Source organism: Doryrhamphus excisus, linkage group LG7 (genome assembly GCF_037039965.1).
Source record: "Doryrhamphus excisus strain RoL-2023G ecotype Guam linkage group LG7, RoL_Dexc_Guam_v1.1, whole genome shotgun sequence".
Classification (NCBI taxonomy): Eukaryota; Metazoa; Chordata; class Actinopteri; order Syngnathiformes; family Syngnathidae; genus Doryrhamphus; species Doryrhamphus excisus.
Window position 1 is genome coordinate 16,268,432 of NC_136363.1, and position 24,385 is coordinate 16,292,816.

At 42.7% G+C, this 24,385-nt stretch overlaps 1 protein-coding gene and 1 long non-coding RNA gene across 3 annotated transcripts; one reads left to right on the forward strand and one right to left on the reverse strand.

The window, feature by feature from the left end:
- The first annotated feature begins 907 nt into the window (after nucleotides 1-907).
- ube3c (ubiquitin protein ligase E3C) lies at nucleotides 908-24,090 on the forward strand. Its single transcript, XM_058060415.2, has 24 exons — nucleotides 908-1,057; nucleotides 1,603-1,724; nucleotides 2,157-2,210; nucleotides 2,320-2,394; nucleotides 2,472-2,612; nucleotides 2,680-2,795; nucleotides 2,871-3,019; nucleotides 3,830-3,983; nucleotides 4,543-4,763; nucleotides 6,407-6,558; nucleotides 6,658-6,845; nucleotides 9,016-9,102; nucleotides 9,184-9,341; nucleotides 9,408-9,634; nucleotides 12,405-12,509; nucleotides 12,586-12,673; nucleotides 13,799-13,896; nucleotides 14,883-15,015; nucleotides 16,097-16,344; nucleotides 18,374-18,586; nucleotides 21,587-21,775; nucleotides 21,843-21,909; nucleotides 21,991-22,121; nucleotides 23,357-24,090. Exons 2-24 carry the CDS (start codon nucleotides 1,659-1,661, stop codon nucleotides 23,525-23,527), a joined length of 3,231 nt encoding a protein of 1,076 aa, XP_057916398.2. The 5' UTR covers nucleotides 908-1,057; nucleotides 1,603-1,658; the 3' UTR covers nucleotides 23,528-24,090.
- Nucleotides 12,981-17,162, reverse strand: LOC131108950 (uncharacterized). 2 transcript variants are annotated; one of them, XR_009120606.2, is made up of 4 exons: nucleotides 16,954-17,162; nucleotides 16,782-16,870; nucleotides 13,405-13,877; nucleotides 12,981-13,098 (listed from the first exon to the last, which is right to left on the reverse strand). It is a non-coding gene; the product is annotated as an uncharacterized LOC131108950 (long non-coding RNA). The 2 variants fall into 2 exon arrangements; XR_009120605.2 differs by lacking the exon at nucleotides 12,981-13,098 and having other exon boundaries at nucleotides 13,161-13,877; nucleotides 16,954-17,159.
- Nucleotides 24,091-24,385: the final 295 nt, after the last annotated feature.

The window sequence follows — 24,385 nt, forward strand, 5'->3', positions numbered from 1 at the left end:
TAATTAGGACTGTCAGATGATTGTTTCTATCATTATTATTATTTGAATTTGTATTATTATATAAAATAAGATTTTTAAAACAGTCTCTCATCGTTGTAATTTCATTAACGGGGATGGGGCGGGGCGGGGGCAGGGGGCGGGGGGACCCAGCATGAATATTTCTATTAAAGCCGCAGTGAAATATGGAGTCATTTACCAGATTGATCGCCCCTTTTTTTCATCACAAGATCAAGAAGAAGAAGCAACACCTCAAACCTTTCGTCATTCACGCAGCTCATATGTCCCTGAACGACTCACTTGATATATTCATGACAATCATTATGGAAAGTCGCTTTTAATCGCAGGAAAGATGATCGCTTCTCTTGGCACCAAGTGCTTTTAAAAATGAAATCAATTTTAAATAAAAATGCCAGTCTGATATTGAGCAAAGTGCGCAATTCATTAATTAAGAAAAATATATATTTAAATAGTAACACTCCAGCAGTAAATGTAAAAACGACAAAACAAATCAAAAATAAAAATAGATTATAATAGATTATCATTAATGAAATCATGAGTTTTAAAGACTACAATTGGCTTAAATGTAAACACTGTAAACACGTCAACTATTGTATTGGCTTAAATGAATATCTTCCACGGTAATTGCACACTTTTTTTTACCTTATCCTCACTTTAATAAGTATGTACAAAGATAATTATTCAAATTTTAACAGATGATCAGAAAGGCTAATTTAACGTTAATAAAGATTACAAACACCTCTGAGTACACAAACAATAATAATACTAGACAAAGAATTATCTTCGGCATCAAGACTGTAGTTACCTCGTTGTGCTTTTCAAATTCAAAACTTACCACTTTTCTCTGGTAAGCGAAGGCAACAATTTAATATTGACGCGCGCGTTGCCCAATCAGCTCCCGTGACGTAACAGGAAGCGGAAGTATTTTGGTCTACTCTTCCCGGTGTTGTGTTGACTTGAGAAGAAAAATAAAACGTTGGATTAATCTAAAACAACTACAGAACATTACTGTTTCACTCGCATAATTCTCAAGTCAAAGGTAAACGTTTCAAAGGTTGTCGGGTTGCGGTCCATAGTTATGTGTTGGGAGTAATAGTCGAGAAATCAAAAGGGGCAGCCCACCGTGAAGGTAGCCTGGACGAGTGCTAATCTCCTCAGCTAGCCAGATAGCTTCATTGCTAACGTCAACAAAGTCATGCGACTCAAACATGTGTGACAATGTGGTTGAGACGTGTCATAAATATACTCACTGTACGCTCAAATCCTAACATATTGGATGAATAGAACTAGATATTCGAGTTTAGCGCCTATAAGCTGCTGAGTCATTAGCTAGCTAAGAAGCCGGCTAGCTTAAGCATTGTTTAGTACTACAGTGATGCTGCCATGCGAATAACTTCAAGTCCAGCAGATAACGATCACGTTGAGACACGTTTTGCTGCCGGCTAAATGCTGTTAACCTCATAACGACTTGCTGTTGTAATTTGGAATAGATTAGCTGCGTGTTTATCAAGTTCCGAGCGTCCATCCATGTTCGCCGGTTTCAGTTTGCCGTCTCACTGTTAAAAAAACCACTTTGTCTTTCAGAAATAAGTCTGAACAGTCACCAACAATCTGAATCAGTCAATGGGATAACGCTGAAAATGTTTAGCTTCGAGGGCGAGTTCAAGACAAGACCCAAGGTATCACTTGGAGGAGCAAGCAAGAAGGTAAGATGTCACACGCCATGAAATCATTCATTCATTTTCTACCGCTTATCCTCATGAGAGTCGTGGTGCTGGAGCCTATCCAAGCTGTCTTCGGGCGAGAGGCGGGGTACACCCTGGACTGGTCGCCAGTCAATCACAGGGCACATTTAGACAAACAACCATTCACGCTCACATTTATACCTATGGACAATTTGGAGTCGCCAATTAACCTAGCATGTTTTTGGAAAGTGGGAGGAAGCCTGAGTCCCTGGAGAAAACCCACGCATGCACGAGAGAACATGAATACGCCACACAGAGATGGCCGAGGGTGGAATTGAGCTCTGGTCTCCTAGCTGTGAGGCCCGTGCGCTAAACACTCTTCCGCCGTGCAGCCGTCCATGAAATCAAGTTTTTCCAAATAATCCTGAAATGTGTCTTTTGCTTTGTGTGTAGGAGGAGAAAGCATCTCTGTTGCATCGCACTCAAGAGGAAAGACGGAAAAGAGAGGTAAGTAATATGTTTACAAGCCACTTCTCAATAAGAAGTCCATGACAGAAAGTAGTTTTAAATTTTGCATTAAACGTAATGTGCTGTGATATTGTTTTTCGTGTGTCAGGATGATAGAAAACGACTGAAGAATGCCATCATCATTCAGTCCTACGTACGTGGCTACCAAGACCTGAAACGACAGGTATGGATATACTGTATGGTCGTGTTTGTGGCAACAACTTGTGCCTCTGAACATCAGTGTATCAATGTTTTGTGCAGTACGCCATCCAGAGGGCCTCTTTTGACGAGTGTGTCAGCAAGACACAAGTGAGCCAGCAAGCACTGGAAGCCACCACCCTCTGCCTCTTATCAAGACAGCTCATCTTTTTCTACAGACAGAGTGTGGATACACATAGACTGGTGAGAAGAGCTGCCATTCTCTCTTCCATACTACATTGTTTGCTACATTGTTAATGTGCCTTTGCAGATCTGGTTGTGTCAGAACTTGGTGAAACACAACAGTCAGTTTGTCAAGCTGCTGTTGGGCTCAAACAGACAGACATGTATGTTTCAGATCAAGAGGATACTAGGCTTCTGCTGCAGGTACCTTTATATCAAATGATGGCACATGTAGGCAAGGTGGTTAATGTGTCTTTTCACCTCTTTCTGGACCGTCAGACTCCTTCAGAACTGCGCTGACGACAGTTTCAATGTGGCAGTTCCCATGCGGATGCTAGAAATCTTCTCCTCTGAGAAAATCTACCTTCCTGTCTTGACGGATGCAAACTCTGTGGTGGAACAGATTTTGCACTACATGGTACAGAAAGGTGAGGAAGCAACCACTTTCATTTGTTGATGTAAAGAAGAGGAGTACTTAGAATGGGGTGGGTAAGTCACATAAAAATGTTGAAATGTGGACAATAACAATGTTAATAACAGTACTTGACAGACCAGAAAAGAAACCATAACAAATAGAATATTTAAAATATTTGCTCTTCCAGTTTCCATTGTGCTTCTTGTCATAAAGGTCGTGTGTGAGCTGGAGCCTATCCCAGCTGACTACCCTGTACTACGGCTTCACTCTATCATAGTTTTTTAAAATAGTATTAAGAAATCCTGCAATGTTGTGGTTGAATATGGCCTATTCTTTATCAAAACATATGCATATTTAATCAATTGTCAAGTATTTTTTAGGCTAAATTAAACATTTTCAAGCATAAAATGGCTAAATGAACTAAAATACAAATATAAGTCATTGAAAAGATCCATTCAAAAATATGTAATACTCTACACTGGTCACAAGGTGTCAGTAATATTATTTAATGGCCGACACAACAGACTTACTGCAGGTTTGAATAATAGTCAATAATCCCTAATAAAAACACAGACTACTTTTGAGGCCATAACCCACACCAAGTTTAGACTCAATGACATCACTTCCTGTCTGCCCGCCACTCAACTTCCCTAGGGAGGACATTAATAGCAAAACTCACAACTATATTGGGCAATACGAGTTTAAAGGCTATAGACTGTGGGGGTGAACATACAGACTACACACAGAGTGGAGTGGATTGTATTGGTTTATTGAGGCCAGTAATGAATAATAATGAGAATATGTGTGTTGTTTTTATTGTCAGGTTACTACAGGTCGCTGTACGTTCTTGTGAATCACAGACTCCCTTCGAGTTTGGAATATACGGACTCTCCATCCATCCCTCTGGCAAGCACACTCTTGGAGCACATCCTCAAACCTCTGCACTTTAGCTACTCCTCCTGCACAGCTGGCGCAAGGTACGACAAGCTCTCTGATTGAACATTAGTCACAACAGCATTTTTTTCCTCAGCCTCTGTCACTGATGATGTGGATTATAGAACATTAGTCACAACAGCATTTTTTTCCTCAGCCTCTGTCACTGATGATGTGGATTGCTTGTGCTGTTCTTTAAACATCCTGATCAGACTGACAACAGCAGCTTTTTTGTTCGTGTCTCGGAGTCAACAGTCAAGTCAATTTACAACAAGCTGTAAAACACCCTCCGCCCACATATCATGTTCGCTCCCCTCCAAGGAGAATATTTGCCTTCAGTTAGAGACATTCTTATGACCAAATTGCTTTTCTTCACAGAAGAAAAGCAAGGCAGGAATGAGAAAGTTGTGTAAACACTACGAGTGTGACCTCTAATGATGTGACTGTGGGTGTGGGCGCCAGATGTGAGCCACCCAGTCACAGTTCTGTTTGGAGAGATAATGGCCGAGTGCTTACATCGTCAAGTGTGCACCTCAGCTTCAGATTGAAAGCTTTCTCTTCACATTCAAAGTTTTAGAAAATGTCATTTCTTTTGTCTTTCAGGGACTCTGTCTTTGGTGCCTTCACTGAGGAGTTTATTTCTGCACCTTTCACCGAGCAGATCTTTCACTTTTTTATCCCGGCCCTGTCGGACCCACGTCTTGCATTCCCGTTCGAGGCCTTCCTGAGCTCCCTTCAGGGCACAGTCACCTCCTCCCACGGCGCACAGAGCCAGGCCCCCTGGATATTTTACTTTGTCCTTTCTGCGGGCCAGAACTCTTTAGGTGGGTCTTTGCATGGTACACTTCATTAGGGACACCTACACAGCTAATACAGTCTAATACATCTAATATACAGTACAATGCAATACAAATTTCTTTATTTTTGCTGTAGATATTTGAGTTTTATTTAAAGTATTATTATAGCAAGTATTTTTATTCTCTGACTTTTCCCCCCAACCTAATTTCCTCATTATTGTTGTAAAATTCACTTATCAACAGTAAATATCAGTCATTGGGTAGGATATGGTTTGCCTGTGGACACTGCATTTAGAGGTGAAAACTATGAAAACCAGAGTGCTGTATTTACAGTAGGTGAAAAACAAGCAATTGTGAATCTGAGAGGAGAGGAAACTCAACCAGTCATTGCACAAACTATTTGGAAAGTCCCGAAGAAGGAAGAAACCACTGGTGTACTAACAAGTACTCAACATGTATACCAAGGAAAACAACAGCAGTCGATGAGAGAAACATTGTGAGAGGAGTAAAGCAAGACCCTAAAATGTGTTCATCACCAATTTGGGGCCTATTGTGGGCCGCACGTTGGACGAGTGGTTAGTATGTAGGCCACACAGTCAGGAGATTGGGAAGATTTTTTCCCGGCACTCCGGTTTCCTCCCATGTTAGGTTAATTGGCAACTCCAAATTGCCCATAGGTATGAATGTGAGTGTGAAAGGTTGTTTTGTCCATATGTGCCCTGTGATTGGCTGGTGACCAGTTCAGGGTGTACCCCGCTCAAAGACGGCTGGGACAGGCTCCAGCATACCCCTCTGACCCTAGTGAGGATAAGCGGCATAGAAGATGGATGGATAGTTTATTGTTGTAAAATTGTGACATTGGATTAGAACTGTTTTGTCTTAATATTTTGACTTTATTGTAAAAAAAATAGTTTTCTGAGGTTTTTTGATTTTCCAATCACACTATTTCAACTTCTCTTCATATTATGACTTTATTCCCATTATATTTTGACTTTATCATTGTAATATTATTATCTTTTCCCTGAGGTAATTTGCCAAAAATGATTGTTTTGTTTGTCATCATATTAAGACAAAAATGTGTTTTTGTCAACTCAGTACGTAAGTTTATTCTCCAAAAATGTAAACTTTTTTTCTTGTTAGAATATGACTTTATTCTTGTGAAATTTCTGCTGTTTATGCTATTTCTGCTGTTGCATTTTTGAAAATATTTCTGATTTTTGTCTTGTACATTTTTTTCTTGTGATAGTATGAACTTTTTCCCCATCATATAACCTTTACTCAACCTAATTTTCCAAAAACTGCAACTTTGTTGTTTCTTATAATATTACGGTTTAAAAAAATAATGTTTTTTCTTTAATATTTCAATTTTATGCAAATTTTTCTTCATCATATTACTTTATTTTTGTGAAATTATGACTTGCTCTCATTAGATCACAACTTTATCCTCTTCACTTTAATCTTGTAAAAATACTTATTTCTTTATTTTTAGAAATTGTTGGAACATTGTTTTTACTAATGCAACAGAAGAAACAGCAGACATTTTACAAGAATAAAGTCATATTCTAACAAGAAAAAAAGATGCAATTTTACGAGCTATAGTTCCCTACCATAGTAGAGATGATTGCTAGCATGATGCAACATTGATGGCCTACATTACATTGTGCTGATAGGCTCCTTATCGGAGGAAGGCCTCTTGCTGTATTTACGCGCCCTGCAGACGCTTCTGCCTCTGCTGCCCGTGACTGAGACCTGCAGCAGGCCCGAGGTGAGCAGCGATTCAGAGGACGATGATGATGCGAACGTCCATCCACCGCCCGTGAAGGTATGTCGGCTTGATTGTGTGGAGGCGACCAGAGGCCTGATACCACAATGTAATGATGATACTGGCCTGTATGTCACACGTTTCTCCCTGCATGATCAGGATGACAGTCGCATCTCCGTGCAGCTGATCACAGACGAATGCGTGCACAAGCTGGACACCAAACAGCAGACCAATATGCTGCTCAACCTGGTATGGAGAGACTCGGCTAGCGAGGAGGTTTTCACCATGATGGCCTCCATCTGTCACACGCTCATGGTGCAGCATCGTCTCCTGGTTCCTAAAGTCAGGTGCGCTCCCGGTTCTTTGCCTGTTCAGTTAGGTTGAACAATAACTACTCTGGTGTGTGCGGGGTGTGATTTAGGAGACCCCATTATTGGTGCAGATGGGGATCACATTTCCATGTATGCTAACATGGCAAGAAAGTGTATTTTGTTCATTGTTACTTGTTGTCCAGGATCAGCTTCCAAGTGAGAGCACAACTGTATCTTGATGTGTTTCTGCACTGTAAGCAGTGATGTAAATAACGATGGAAGAAAAGGCAGGCAGGCATCAGCGATCCGTGCACGCTGGCATTTATAACAGCGGAAGAAGCAGAAGATGTCAGTGAAGCTGTCAGTGCTGGATGAGGGCAATTACCTCTTGCAGGGGGCCTGATTACATTAGGGCCAGGATGTCAGAGGTGCCGATTGCCTGCATGCGTTTGAGGTTTCATGCTTGGTCAAGCTGCTCTAGTTAATCATTAGTAAAAGCCCATCATCTGTACTTGTGTGTGTGCAGATTGACACTGTGCTTACTTGCCGGGATAAAGCATTTGAAACAATCAATTATCAATAATTGTTCTTTTTTTTATAGCATGACTAACACTAGAGACCATTGTCTCTTCTTATTCTAAATAAGCATTTTGCCTCTCCGGTGCAAAAAAGTGCTCTTAATTTTACGGCGTCCTCCTTCCCGCCACTTTTCTCATAAATCCTCCCCTACGTCTTCCATCATTATTGGATATCTGTACAAAATAATTAGCTCTCTGAGAAAGATTAATCACTGCAGGAGTGGACGGGATAGCTTTACAAGAGGCTTAGGGGAGCAAATTGCATCCCGGCCTTGATTTACTGCTCTGATCCGCAAGGAAAAAAGTGGTTTCCGGTTGTCTTGCCAGCCGTGCGTTTTTCATAAATACCTTCAAAGTCTCTGGGTTTAGCCCAATTAAAAAGCAGTAACATGACTCATGGCTACACCCAAATACATCAGAGGTAATTTTGTAATGATGCGCACATATCTATAGGCTGCCATTGCTAGCATTGGATACTCCAAAAGATCTCATCCCACATAGCGCATCATGTCATTGTCGTGATTTCAGTGGGGTTCATACAAGAGTTCACCAAATGCACACGGGGGCGGGATCTAGTTCAGCCTGGATGCTGAGCTTGACCCCAGATTCTTTCATCAGCACCCAAATGAAATGATCTGGCCATGATTCATCACACAAACACAGCCACACGCCTTGACTTGGTTTATTAGCGCTTCATTCCATGATTGAAAAGAGACCATAAATCAGCGTGTCAGCTGGCATTTAGTGCTTTGTTTCCCATTTCAATCAAACACCCGCATCACTTGTTATGAGCCCACTGCACCACTCCCAGCTTCTCTCCTGAGCCTTGTACCGCTGACAGATGGCACGTGGTGGCCGCAAGCCATTTTTCAAGTATCTGTCGTTCACTCGGCTCGGCTTGTTTAGAATGGTTTTTGCTTTCTTTTTTGAGCTTTCCTCCACCTGATGATGCTCCATTAAAGCAAAGCATACTTGTGTGGCTTTCACCTATTATATACAGGTTCATCTGGACGCCTGCTTTGTGTACTTACCACACTATTGTCACCTGCCCACGGTGTGAAAAGCCATGCAGTTTAGGAGCATACACAGACTTGAACAAAGACAGTTTCACACCTGGGTGCCATAGCCTTTTGGAAGCGAGGTATGCGAGGCCCTCCTCTGTGTTATCATGTCATTCCCTGTGAGCGTGGAAACGCTTTTGGCACTGTGAGGTCACAGCGAGTATCCCCCCCTCTCCTTCACCACTCCCCCTCCATTGTCTTGATCCCCTGGCCATTAAGTTAAATGGGGCTCCAGCAGGAAGCCATGGGGCTGTTTATGACCCGAGCTGGGTACCCTTGGCCAGCAACTAGTTTACTAATGGAAGGGGCCTCGCCTAAATAAAGCTTAATGGCTCATTTCATCTCCTCTTGGCCCTGGTGAGGTATAAAAGGAGAGCAGAGAAAATTCCATGAAGGAAATGTTAGTTAACAGAGTCATTTATTTTGCTTGCACCCTCTCTGCTTAACAGGCCAAAGTTAAGAGCAGACATAGCAGACGCTCAGTCATTGTAGACTTTTGTCACTGCCTTGTTAAAGCACAGCTATTCACCCCCAATGATGAATGTCGACATCTTTGTTTTCCCGCAGACTTCTCTACAGTTTAGCTTTCAACGCACGTTTCCTGCGGCATCTCTGGTACCTGATCACCTCCATGACAACCAAAATGATCACCGGGTGAGCCTTGAAGGATCGGACTCGGATTGTTTGCAGCGTTGTAAGTTAAACAAATGTCCTCTTCTTTCCCTCCTGCCTCAGCTCCATGGTTCCACTGCTGCAGCTGATCTCCAGAGGGTCCCCCATGTCGTATGAGGACTCCAATCGCATCATTCCTCTCTTCTACCTCTTCAGCTCCCTCTTCAGCCACTCCCTTATCTCTGTGCATGATAGCGAGTTTTTTGGCCATGAAATGGAAGGTATGTTACATCTATGCCAGCAAAAGGTTATCGGTCCATCCAGCATGTTCATCCCCCCTTGAACAGGTCAGACGCAGTCCTCCATGATGCCCTTCACTCTGTCGGAGCTGGTGACTCTGTCTCGCTGCTTGAGGGATGCGTGCTTGGGCATCATCAAGCTGGCCTACCCCGAGACCAAAACGGAGCATCGCGAGGAGTACATGGCGGCTTTCCGCAGCGTGGGCGTCAAGACTAACACTGAAGTTCAGCAGCGCATTCAGGCCGAGCAGAAACGTTGGGTACAGCTCTTTAAGGTGGGATGTAGGATTATTTTCAAAGAATCCGCTCGGCTCATCAGTGTTTCCCCTTGGTAAACCTTCATAATAGGAGCCAATAAACAATGTCAAAATAAATATGTCATTTAATGAATGTCATCGCTCCTTCACTTGTGATGCAGAGCAGGTGAGAAATTGTAAGCATGTTATTAAGGCTATCTCCACACATTCACAGGCTCTTATGGGCATTTTGACCAATCAGAAGCATGAAAAATCAACCACAGCTGACTCGACCACATCTATTCGTCAATATATTGAGATATTAGACAGTTGCGCTGCGCCCTTTTTTGTCAAAATGATTTCATAGTTGACAGTCTCCTATTATTTGTAAAAAATATATATATTGAAATACAATTCAAATGTAGTATTGTGGTCACTAAGCATCAGTATTGACACAAAACATTGATATGACATGACCTAGTAGTTCCCTTCCCATTTCTTGTTGAAGTGGTAGGTTTTTGGCTTTTTACCTTGTCCTTCTCACCTACTCTGTTTCAAACCCTTTAAGTGTAGAATAAATAAATTGGAGGCTAACTAGTTAGCTCGCTAGCATGCTGTGCTTAATGCTGTGGCCGTCTCTTGGGTCCTTGCAGTGATCCCTTATCCTCTGCATTAGCAGTGTGGTGTAAACAAAGAATAGGAGGGGAAAGGTGACATTATTTCATGTCTACGGGGCTCTAATAAAGGGACTATATAATGACGTGTACATTATCTTTAAAATCAGTGCTTGCTTAAAAGGAGCCCCACAAATATCATGCTTGTCTACCGCTGCACAAAATGAAACCAACACCCGTTGGTTGGACATAGCTTTAGGTAAATAAGATAAGGCTATTTTGGTTTGTTTGATAAAACAGCCTGTTCAGTATGAAAGTAGCATCCTGATGAGATCCACAGAGATGATGATGCTCCTTTGGAGCTTCATTGCCTACCTTAACACATCAACAGTGTGTTTGCATGCTTGTGCACATTTTAGTAGCTCTCAACAGCAGCAACCACACTCCCTCCTTATCTACCAAACATACTCGGGCATTTACCCAGAAAGTATGTCTTTTTCCTCACTGTGCGTCTCAATTCTCCAAAAAGGAGAAGGTGGTGACGTGATTATCTGAAAGCGACCACAGGGGCGAATACCTGAGAACCTGCTCAAAGGCCTCCTGTCAGCTAAAACGACCCATTAAAGAAGTGGGGAGCAGGGAAAGTGCATTTTCCAAATTGAACGGTGGGATTTACAGTCGGTTTAACGCCGCTGACCCCTAACACGCTAATGTTTGCTTGGTGTCATCAGCCGTCCCTCCCCATCTTTTATCGCCTCCATTGTCGAGCTATCTATTTAATTGAAGGAAGTTAATTGAATGAAAATGATCAACTAAGCTTGTATTAATATTGCTAATGGAACTTTCTTCTTGGCCATGTTTGGAGAACGATGTCACGCCGGAGTTTGGGAAAGGCCCATTAAGGCTTGCACTTAACCCGATGGGCTAATTAAGGAATGCTTATTCATTCTTGGAGTCAGGGGCTAGCGCGCTCCGAACCCATTGCCACGCTCCTTTTACAGCATTTTGCACTTGCCATTATTGCCGACTCCAGTTGCCTCCCAGCATTCCGCCGGGATTGATTGTCGTCCTATGAAAATCATGTGCTTTAGAAGAGAACTCTTCGATTGGGACGGTCCGGCCCGAGCATTATATGGAAATGGTCCTGCTGTAACTGTTATGGGGGACGTAGGAACTCATTTAACGGGTCTTCTTGAGGTGAGGTTAAATGGCAGCAGAGGGACAAACATAGAAGCTTTTCTGCAACATGCTCATGAAAGCAGAGCCAGGCAATAATTAGTTGGCTATACATTCTCCGAAATTACGACGGATTTATTAGGGATGGCTGATAGTATTGGTCAACTGATGCTGCCATAAAAATGACATATCCGTATCAGTCATCATGGGTGATGGCAGGAGCAATTCTTCCTCAGGGAAGAATCACTGGGAGCCACTTGCAGGAAGCGTACATGCAGCAAAATAATAAGCCAGCAGTGCATTCAATTAGGCAGATTCAAAGGGAAAATATGTGGTCTTGCTGGAAATTACATAATAAGATCACGGTAGTTTGAATACTATGAATGGGGACACATTTTACTCAACGCCGTCTCTGAAAAAGTATTTTCAAATCATTAGACTGAAGTCCTGAGTCATTGAAGTCGAGTTGTAAGTCTTTGATAATATTGGCAAGTCAAGTCCAAAGTCCAAAATTTTGATTTGAGTCTGCTTTGAGTCCACACCTCTGGTCATGATTTTCTAAATTACTATTTAACTGACATTGCATATTGTATTTGGCTTACTTTGCACAAATATTGTTTATTATGAAATTGTTTTAACCTGACATTTGTTGGAGGGAAGAGCTGCTGCCAATATCAGCATCAGCAATGAAGTGCTAGACAATATTGGTATATCTGATATCGGTAAGAAAGCTAACATCGATGTACGGAAAAGAAAGAGTCTTCTGCCGGAATCAAAGTGATGCTGTGTCTTTGTGTTCTCATACCATGGCTGATGTCAGTAGCCCTGGTTAGTAATTAAAAAGGCTTAATTAACAAGGGCAGGGCTGGACTATTCTTTTTTTATACTCCTCATAAACGCTGCGCTAATGTCCTAACTCTCAAATTGCTTTGCTTCCCTTAATTGCCCTCCCTTTTCCTTTTCTGACCACTCTTGTCCAACTGGCGGGAATCTGATTTCTATGTTGATGTTTTGGCCAGGTCATCACTAACTTGGTGAAAATGCTGAAAGCTCGTGACATCAGACGACCCTTCTGTCCAGCAGGGCACTGGCTGTCCGAAGAAGTCAACATCCGGGCAGATAAGGTGCTGTCACAATTCCACCGCAAAACAATGCAGTAGTAGTAGTAGTAATGCTTGTGTATTTGCCCTCCATGTTCAGGTCACCCAACTCTACGTGCCATCAGCCAGACACGTGTGGCGAACGAGAAGGATGGGCAGGATTGGACCACTTCAGTCAACACTGGACGGTACCACCACGTCTTCATTGTTTGCTTGATTATTAAAAAGTATCATCTGTAATAATTAGGGGTAATGGCCATGTGCACATATGTTGGTTCAACACCTAGATGCAACAACTTTGCACAGAGGGACCTTGTAAATTATGCGATCGCTCTGTCTCTGTGGGAGAGGCGGGGCTGCTAGCATACACACAAAGCAAAATAGTGGAGCTTCATAAGAAGCAATGGTAACAGTCGAAATTAGGAGGGAAAACGAGGCTTGCATAGCCAAATGACACAATATTCCCAACCAAGGTGAGCCCATCAACACAAACGAGCCAGTACGCTGAGTTTATTTGAAAGTGGTAACAACATAAAAGGGAACAAAACAAACCGCCCACCTCAAACATATCCACGCAACCCAGTTTGGATGTTGAGCTTTCGTCCTGTTTGATCTGCAAAGTAAATACAAAAGGAAACAGCGCAAAATGATACGCATTCACAGAAAATCATACAGTTGAAAAGCCAGTATTTCTAGAAATGCTGCAAATGTTAAACAGCATTAATTGCCTGTGAGAAAATCACAAATTTGTAAAAAAATTTGTAAAAATAATTATGATATTATGATACCTGTCCCCCTCACAGCCTGCCCAAATGTGTGTGAATGTACGGTGTGAAACGAAGCTGATGACAATGTGTGTATGAGCTCCCTAATGTCACTCACAGGCTGTGCGGACTCATTTCAATTAGCGTGAAAGTACCTGATGAACTCAGCCACATCTGCTCCTGCTGTTTGCTCGGCCTTTTCTCATTTCCTTAAATGGACAGACCTCCCCCGGCTGATGAACGAGCGGCGTATTGACCACCCGGAGGCCATATTTCTCCTCAAAGATGGAAAGCTGATGGCAAAATGCAGATCAGACTGACTAATTGAGCAGAATAATTGAGCTGGAGTGGACGCTAAGTGAGGAGGGTGTAGAGGAGTTTTGCTATTGTGGCATTTTTTTTGTTACCGTCTAAATCTGGAATTGAACAGAAAACAAACATCAGCTTAATGGATGGAAAGCCTGAAAATGAGCCAATTAAACAAGCCGGTTGGAAGTGGATGCTAATGATGATGATGATGCAAGTTTTGATTTTTGTATCCCTCTGCAGTGGGCTCGGAGCCTCCTCAGCTGTCTGTGTCGGAGGAGAGACATCTGGCCATCCTCACTGAGCTCCCATTTGTTGTTCCCTTTGAGGAGCGAGTCAAGGTAATGTTGACACATCAGGGTCAATATGGAAAATAATAGGAAATATTTTCCTTCTTACTTGAAGTTTTGTCAGAAGGGCAACATATTAGAAACATTAATACCGCTCTGGTTATTATATTTCTACAGGCACATTTTTTACCATATCAACTTTGTATCAACTTTGGTCTTTGCTAGTTTTTTTTCCAAATTTTACTTTTTTTTTCCCCCAAATATTTCAACTTTAAAATATTATAATTAAATGACATATTTTTCCCCAATCTAGTTTTCCCAAAATTTCAACTTTATTTTGTTTTCTCATAATATTACCACTTTTATATTTCAACTCTATACTACTTTGATAACCTTTGTCCCTCATTATATTACAAATTTATTCTTGTAAAATTGCGCCTTTTGTTCCAGTGAGCATACAACTTTATTCACTTAATATTTTGACTTTATTCTTGTAATTCTTGTAAAAATTACAAGTTTTTTTTTCCATTTCTGCAGTTTCTTTGTTTACATTTTCCAACTATTTCAACATTCTGCTTGTAAAATTCTTTTTGTGATCTTATGACTTCGTTCCCATAATATTTTGTCTTTCTCTACTTTATCCACAACCACATTTTCCCGAAAATGACAACTTTATTTTGTTCTGTTTGTTTACTTTATTCTACTCTATTGACATTATTTTTTTCTCATAATATTACAACATTACTCTTGTAAAATTACAACATTTTCTGTTAATATTTTTACTTTATTCTTGTAAAAATTACAAGTTTTTTTTCATTTTCTGCTGTTGTTTTGACTTTATTCTATGAAAAATCCTGCAGATTTTTCCCTGTATTTTTTTATATTTATTTTTCATGTTAAATGATATATTTCGCTTGCACTTTGGACACCCCCGGGTTAGACCTAATATTATGGGCATAATGTCTGCAAAAAAAAAATCACCTTTTTCCACTCCATCATCACCCTGTTAAAGCAAATGTTCAAATGTGGTGTTGTAGATCTTCCAGAGGTTAATCTATGCCGACAAAAGGGACGTGCAGGGAGACGGGCCTTTCCCGAACGGCATCATTGTCACCATCAGACGCAACTACATCTACGAAGACGCCTACGACAAACTCTCTCCAGAAAACGGTATTTGACTTTTGCGTTTAGTTTGAGGAGGAGTTGCAAGGTGTTTTTTGAGCTCATGCTGGCACAGTAAATGTTCACACTCTGTCTAAGACTCTTGTTAGGGCCTATAAAATCTTTATATCCAGGATCAAGGTAGAAATCAAGGTTAGTTGCTCTCCTTGCGCTGAGGATTGGATTTCAGCACAGTGCATAATCGTAGTTGCGATTATTCTAATGGATCTCATAAAAGCAGAATCAATTATTTTAAGTCACCTCTTTTGTGTTTTGAATTGGAAAGGCCACTTGAGCGGGGGCGGTCTGATTAAAAAGAGTAGTATGAAGACATGATCTATATCATTTATGTGTCTAGAAGTTATAGCTGCCTGATTTATCACGACGCATAAATTATCCACAAAGATGACCTTTTAGACAGGTTGATTAGAATATTCTGCTGAATTGGAAAAAATAGGAAAAAAACTGTTTAAAAGGATAAATTCAGCGTATAATCTATTTATATGTTGTTGCTGTGGTATTGTATGACTATATCCGCATGAATATGTTCAAAAAGCCACATTTCTCCCACTCCGCTGTCATGTACGTTGCTGGGATAGGCTCCAGCATACCCGCGACCCAACTTAGGATAAGAGGCATAAGCATGGCATTACAAACTGGCAATGAATACCATTATAACTAAAGCAGGAAACGCAGTGTCTCTAAGCAACTCCTAACCACTACACTACAACATCATTTGTAGCGGTTCAGAATCCATATTTATCTAATCACATGACCAAAACATAAAATACAGCATACTCAACACTCATAAGCACCAGTCTGGAAGACTTACAGTGGATCAATTAAGTGATGTGCTGTTCATGTGACGAGGCATTCAAGCGCACAAGGTAACTCTTGAGTATTAGGCATAGGCTGTCTGATGTCAGCCAATCAGAGGATGGGAAAATGCTGAAATCTGAACCTGATGCCTATGCCTTTTTAAAACATCCGTATTCATAACATTCATTGTTTCATTGACCTGGATGCCCGGGGAAGCTCTTGCATTATGAAAAGTGACACTTAAAGTTTTGTCTTTTTTTTGTTTCTTCAGAACCAGACTTGAAGAAAAGAATCCGGGTCCACCTCCTGAACGCTCACGGTCTGGACGAGGCCGGCATTGACGGCGGTGGTATCTTCCGGGAGTTCCTCAATGAGCTCCTGAAGTCGGGCTTCAACCCCAACCAGGGTGTCTTTAAGACCACCAACGAGGGTCTGCTGTATCCCAACCCTGCCGCCGAGATGCTGGTGGGAGAATCCTTCACGAGACACTACTACTTCCTGGGCAGGATCCTGGGAAAGGTGAGCGTCTGCTCTGCTAATCATCACCAGAAGGAGCCAATGAAGCCAATCTATCAATCTAAGCTCCAGGCCATTGTGGACTATGTTGAGTTAGATGAGCTGTTTGCTATCCACAGAGCTAGGCTTGATTTGAGAGCTGAGGTGAAGTTTAAATCATTGTCAAGGCTGCCCTGGCTGTTTGTTCTGGAAACTGCACTGTTTGGAGAACTTGGTGTAATTTATTTCTCCAAAAAAGGTGTTCAAGCTAGACAAGAAGTTGAATCAGCTCAATGCTGAAGCCTTCCTTCGTCTGATGGGACTATTTAATAGAAATCATCCTTAATGCTTGGTTTTAGTGATGCCTCACTCTGTGTGTGTGTGTGTGTGTGTGTGTGTGTGTGTGTGTGTGTGTGTGTGTGTGTGTTTGTGTGGTATCATCTGAACCAGAGAGGAATTACCTCATGACAAGCGGTGGCTTCTCAATTAGGGCTTCCATTAGCAGATGATTCCTACCTCTTGTTTGTGTAGCCGTCGCATTGGGCTGCTCCTAAATCAGCCAGCACACAGACAGCACATAAATAAGCCTTCAAAGCATGTGCTAATAGCATTTTGATCTCTTTTACACTCAACCATGGATTCTCTGGACTCCTTCCATGCTCTACTCTCCATTTCAAGCAATTAATAAAGGCCAGGGAATTAATTAGTTGGCCATTCAATTAACCCTCCCGCAACATCCTTTCTCCCTCCATAAAAATGGAAGTTTGAGCGTCCCGTTGATACTTGTTTAGTGTGGCTATTGCCCGGATAAAAGCAAAGACTTTATATAGATTAGGATTGCATCACCACCGCCATGGCGCCGTGCAACGCACGTGCACACGCCTGCTCAAAGGACACGGGAGATTAATATTGTTAATTAATGTCTGCAGCGTGCCATTGTTGTGGGGGGGTGATGCATTACCGGCGGGAGTGGCTTGTCTGGGGGGTACTCACTGAAATGGGATTGAGGATCAGAATAGAGGCTGCGCGTCATCCTTCTTCTTCACTTGTCGCGCGAGTTGACAGGCGCAAAGATTGAAGCCCCAAAACGTGAAAACAGCTTCTCGTGCTCGTCGCCGACTTGAGTGTTCATGGGAAGAAAATGAACTTCTAATGAAGACACGCCTTTGTGGTCCCGAACTGTGAAGGTGAGACAAGTTCTGTCCTCACCCTCCAGTCGTCCGGCCCCCTCTGATAGATGGTGATGCGTTTTAAAGGCATTATAATTTTATTGATCCCTAATGTTGTAAATTAAGGGATTTATTTGGCAGCAAACAGAATGCACCTGCAATGTTGTTGGCATTTATTCCACCTGATGGCGCCGAGATCTGCTTTAATTGCGCTGCCACTGCACTCACTTATATTAAAATGCCTGGGCCATAATAATTAATTCTTAACGTCCCGAGTCATTTTGGCACAATTTCTGGCAATAAATACTCGTAAATAAAGTAAGTGCCGTTGGAGAAAAAAACACGGCGGGAGTGCTGCCTCTTCCCGGCATGAGTGTTATTGATAGGTTTCAAGGGGCCGCGGCACATATGCTCTCAAACCAGCACGGGCCACCACAGAAATACTAAGTGGATTATTTTGCATAAAAAATAGACAATGTTTGAAGTTGTGCAATTAACCTGTGTTTAGAAAATAGCCCTGATTTATGAGCGCGTGTGTGTTTAAGATGCATACATTATGGAAATGCTCTAGATTTATAATCCATTTAGCTGATGCGGTCAGGGTTTTTAGCACTATCATTTATAAAGACGTGCATATTTTAATGCCTCCAATGGGCTCTTTTTCCGACTATTCCAGTACATTAGCTTTGGCTTTTATGAGTCACCTGCCCGCCTGTGCTGCTTAATGGCATTTAAGGTCAAGGTGAGAATCGGCATTTATAAAGTTAGACACGGGTGAAGCAGAAGCTGGCGCGCTGTAGATGGATTGTGTTTTGCAGGCAGTCAGTCACTTTCTTGACAGCACAGTTTACCATCTTATCACTTGAATGCTACATTTTCTATAGGCTCTGTACGAGAACATGCTGGTGGAGTTGCCCTTTGCCAGTTTCTTCCTGTCCAAACTTCTGGGAACCAGCGCGGACGTAGACATCCACCACCTGGCATCGCTGGACCCCGAGATGTACCGCAACCTTCTCTTTCTCAAGAGCTACGAGGACGACGTGGAGGAGCTGGGCCTCAACTTCACCGTGGTCAACAACGATCTTGGAGAGGCTCAGGTAACTGGGAACACAGCAGTTCTATACATTCATAAACAATCTCTTTATTTGGCGTAAGCTTGTTTTTCTGCAGCCCGTTTAGGCAGCATGCAAATTTATGTGTGTGGGCCCCTTTTTTAATGCCGTTAATAATTCATTTTTGCCCAATTGAGATAAAGCACGTCGCCACAGTGGCAGTTGTGGGAACGCAGCCACAGTGTTGACCGTTCCCTGCAGCCTTTTCCTCCTGAGATGATCTCAGCACGCCTGACAGAAGCTACCAGCGGCTCTCAGGCACGTCTGGTCCTGAAGCGCAAGGCCGGGCTCCCAGCTGTTTACTCAGGGCCTTAACGCGTCTTATTAGCTCTTCTCAAACAGCACCTGAAATGGCGCAGTCACAATGCGGCTTTGGCAAACACCATAGGGAAAACAATTTGTGGAAGATTAGGCACACACCCGGGAGCAGCCTGCCCTCCATTTGCCCTCCGCAGATAGCCAGCCAAGCCTGATAACCACAGTAATTCTCCTACATTAGCACATAATCACACTCCACTGTGCTGGAGCACACACAAGAATGAGTCAAAATTTCATTCCACATACATTTGACTTGAAGCTTATCAGCATCACTTTTGTTAGACGTCACAGACGCTCTCATTTACAAAGCTCTGTTGTAATGTCTGACTGTACTGTTGAACTCATACGGCTTTTATTCGCTCCAATGTTACTGCTACAAGATGATACTGTCTTTTTTTTACATGTACAATTCCACGTCTCTGAGTCAAATAATAGATATCCATTTTGTGTCAACACCCCTCAACAAGTGCTGACCCAAACTACAACATCTTAAGTTGGTTATATTTAAAGGGCAGGTTTGCAAAACGACTTTATAATATGTTGCAAGCACATTCCTCCTCTGGAGCAATACATTTTTATACACAAATTCAAGAAATATTTGAAGAAAAAGTTTAAAGGAGTCGAGTGACAGCACCTGGACTACAACTTGGAGAGGTGAAACTTACATTTGAGGATCTCAGGTCATATGCAATAGCGTTCTGCTTTCCAACTGAATTAGCAATTTCAGCACCTTTGTCATGTTTTTTAGTGCACTAGAGATACTGCCCACTAGAACGGGCTTTGATTTTCTTAAAAGAAAATCAAAGTCCAGTTGCTTTCATTTGACTTCTAAGTAACCAAACCTACAATTCAAACTAGAAAAGCACTCGGGAGGGCGCAGACCTCCGCCAATTGCCATAGCTTTCCCCCATATTACTTTTATTGTATCTTCATAGATTCCTAGAATAATAATGCTAAATTTTCTGGATAAGTGCCTACCTCTAAAAATGTTAGTATAATTATGTTGGCATGCTAACACCTAACATGATAGTGGTGTCTGCTTAAGTTCACATTCATGAAAAAGGCAAAAAAATGCTAGTATGGTCATGTTAGCATGGTAGCAATGGTAACGTGCTATAGTTAGCATGGTAACAATGTTAATGTGCTATAGTTAGCATGTTAGCAATGGTGCTAATGTTAGCATGCTGACATCTAGCACACTATTGTCTACTTATGAAAATAGCTGAAAAGGCTACTATGCTAATGTTAGCATGCTAGCATTGCTAACATGCTAATGTTAACATGTTATCACCGTGACAGTGATAAGTGTTTACCCATGAAAACGGCAAAAAATGCTACTGTGCTAATTTTACCATATCAACACCGAGCATGATACATAGTGTTAAGAGTTTGTATATGTCTACCCATGAAAATAGCAAAAGGAAATGCTACTATGCCAACATTATCATGCTAGCAAGATAGACATAGAAGCCGCAACGAGCAGTGAGCCATATGTTAACATGGCCACCATGTTGGATGTGTCAAGGCTGCACTGTAAATGAATACAACAGGAAAACTAAACCTGAGCTGTTTTGGTGTGGTGGTAAGCAAACTCCTTTTTTATAAATATTAGTGAAAGCACATCTCTATATAAACTATGCCTTTACCAGTGGTGCCGTCTGGGCCTTTTTGAAATGTAACTTTCCCATTCATTGGAACAACTTTCACATATTGTTCCATTTTCATGTCTGCTCCGCTACTCGTCGCTCCTCGCCTTGCCCTCCCAACTGCAATGGAAGCCTATGCTAAACAAACTCAAACAAAAGGGCAGCCAAATACTTAAATTATTTCAAAAAGGCAACCCGCATACAGTGCGATGAAAACAAATAATAAATCACTAAACATGAATAATGAACCGCAATTCATGCTTTGAAACCCCTATTGATATTAGTTTGCTCTCAATAGACACACTCGCCCAACCCTTGCACCAGAACATGCCAAAGAAAACGTTATTCACACAGTGCACTGCCAACACACACTTTTCCTCCATTTTGCTTTCAGCGTTATAAACAGGTATGCCACGGCGGGCCTTGTAAGGTAAATTACACACATTGCTTACCTCCAGAATAGTTGGAGGCCGCGCATGTTTTTCCACTCAGTTGTGCATTTTCAGGTCTCAAATGACGATAGATGTTTGGTACAAAAGGTTATGCTGTGGGGAGAGGGTGGGTGGGGTCACAATTACTCATTTGGGGATCGAGTGCCAGCATGACATGTGTCCTTCTTAAGTTTGCAGGCGTCACATGCTGTTAAACTGTGCTGATATGAAAAGATGAGAAGCGCTGGTGTTTCTTGTCCTCTCACAGACATTATGATGTCATGATAAAGCCGCCTTTATGAACCGTGATGAGCACATTTTATCAAGCGCTAACTGCTCTAAAGCTAATGAAAAGAGAGCTCGGGGCCAAATTGTATTGGAGCAGATGTTCATTGGTGTGGCTATATTTAGAAAAGCACTTAACCGTGGGCACTCACAGGGAGCTGCACCTTTAATCTGCCGGATAACATTTTAATTACCCCCACCGTGATTGAATTCCATCCACCTTGCACTGTGAAACCTTTAAACCAGAATGCAGGATGCGGCCTAGCTACTTGTTAGACACTTCAAAATGTCTCTCGTCCCCGCAGGTGGTGGAGCTGAAGGCAGGGGGGAAAGACATACCCGTGACCACGGCCAACCGCATCGCGTACATCCACCTTGTGGCCGACTACCGCCTCAACAAGCAGATCCGACCACACTGCCTGGCCTTCAGGCAGGGGCTGGCCAACGTGGTCAACCTGGAATGGCTGCGCATGTTCGACCAGCAGGAGATCCAGGTGTCGTCTCATCACCGTCACATCCTGCGTGCAGCTCCACAAAAACTCAACTGCTATGTTTCAACAGGTGCTCATATCTGGAGCGCACGTCCCCATATGTCTCGATGACCTGAAAAAGTTCACAAACTACTCAGGTGAGCCAGCTCATGTCAACACTCTTTGTCACGCTGACTGCTGTGATCAGTCAATCTTGACATGTCCTGCATGTCCTCCAGGTGGTTACTCGTCCACGCATCCCGTCATTCAGATATTTTGGGAAGTGGTGGAAGGCTTCACAGATGAGGAGAAGCGCAAGCTGCTCAAGTTTGTCACCAGCTGCTCCAGACCTCCTCTGCTGGGCTTCAAGGTATCTTCTCTTCTTATCTTCTCACCACCCATAGGAGGCCCAAAGGGGTCAGGTGCAGTGTGAGATGGGCCTCCTCTGGTGGGGAAGGAGCCTGAGCTTGTGAACAGGGTTGAGAAGTTCCGTTAAGACATAGTCAGCCTCACCTGGACCTATGGGAAGGGGTCTGGAACCAGTCCTCCCCAACATGTGGTCCGCTAACAATACATGTTTTGCAATGCAAAGGTCAAATAGAAGGAAATGTGACTTTAATGTGTTTGCGGTGCTAACAATAATAGCAGACCTCAAAGTGATCCGTGGCCGATAAGACGGGTCTGATATGGTGACGTCTTATCTATACACTTATCTATCTATTTGTGTCTGGACAAATATTGTCATCCTGGAGTCAGCGGCAGACTGAACTTTTGAACTGAGATGACATCATTTCCTGCCTTGTGCTGAAAGATGATAGACTAAGATAGTTGCGATTTTAACATGTGATTCTGTTGCATTGGACTTTTGGAAGTTTGAGCTGCTCCACTGTGCTTTCTTCCACGTCTGTATGAGAATACAGAAGATGTCCTGGGGGATACGTCGTGCCTGTCATAGTTTTATGACTGTCATTAGTAAAGCAAACTTTATGGCTGTCCTGCTGCAGAATCAAGGACCCAAACTCTTTAAAATCCCCATGTTACCTCCTCACGGGGTTTAAGAGATGCTTAGCCTCCTCTTTTTAATCCATTTGACTTTGGCCGGCATGCAGGCCTCCTCCTATCGCTCCTCGCTCCCTCTCACATTCTCCTCTGCAGGCAGGACGGGGCGTTAATTTGCAAGGGGGTCGGCCCCTGACCCGCTCCTCGGCTGAAGCCAGCACAGCCTTAATTAGCTGTCGTGAAAGAGCCCAGGATTCATTAGAGGAGAAATGGCGCTGTCAGGCAAAGCCATTTAAAAAAGATGATGGAAACGCACTTTTTTTCTCAAATGATGGCCGCCGTAATGACACCTTCTCAATAAGCAACGACAGTTTAATACGGTAATTGTCAGAAAAATGGCCTCGTTACGGCTAAGCCCCCCAAGAGCCGTTTAATGGGGCTGAACTGTATTTGCTCACTGAAAATTGCAGCTTGTGATGGAAGCGCTCAATGTCACAGTCTGCAGATAGACAACATGGAAGGACCTTTCCCTCCCCTGCAGGGTCAAACTGTGCACATTTCCTAAATGTCTACTAGCACCACCAACATTTGATGGCCGTCCCACAGGAGCTGTACCCGGCCTTCTGCATCCACAACGGCGGCAACGACCTGGACCGCCTGCCCACGGCCAGCACCTGCATGAACCTACTCAAGCTGCCAGAGTTTTACAGCCAGCAGCAGATGAGGAACAAGCTGCTCTATGCCATCGAGTCCTCGGCCGGATTTGAGCTCAGCTGAAAGGACTCAAATTGGCGAAAAGAAAGACTTGGCAAAAAAAGAACATGCACTGAACTTACTCTTTTTGCCTGTATGACTGAGTGAGTGCGAGGGGACAAGCACCCCCCCCCCAACGCCTTTTAATTGTTTGCTTTTAGCTAAGGTAAAGTGATGAAACAAGTGCTGGTGTGTTTTTTTTCACCAAAGATGATGTGGCATCAAACAGTACACAATCGTATAAAAAGGCAATACAAGGATGAGAGGGACTGTGAAGTGTAATTCTTCAAATATTAGTAAAGCTCATGTTGTGTAATGTGTGCATCTAGCAGGGTCTGATAGGATGGATATGTGAATATGTACATGTTCTCTTGTATTATTCAGTATTTGTACAGTTTCCTTCCTGTGCGTGTGTGTGCGTGTATGTGTCACATGGTTGAAGCTTACTATTGTTCAATGTACCGACAAAAAAAAGAGCGTATGGAAATGAATAAAGCCACTTTTCTTTTTTGCACAAGTGTTGCTTGTGGTGAAATAATGTGGACGTGGAGCAGTGCATTGTGGGGGAAACATTTGTCCTCGCTTTTATGGCCTCTGACATATAATTAAAGAACCATCCAGTTAAGAAACACTGAGCAGAACTATTCTGGCCTCCAGATGCATTACTGGGCCAGCCACAAATGAAGATTGTGTGCGTGTCATAAATCTACCTATAGCCCACATCCATCGCCTGTTGGACCAAAGCCATGTCTCTCTCTCTCTCTCTCTCTCTCTCTCTGTGTGTGTGTGTGTGTGTGTGTGTGTGGTGTCATCCCAGGGCCCAAAGCCTCCTATCTGCTGGGCCAGAGAACTCAAAGTAGTAATTGGGTCTTAAAAAGCAGA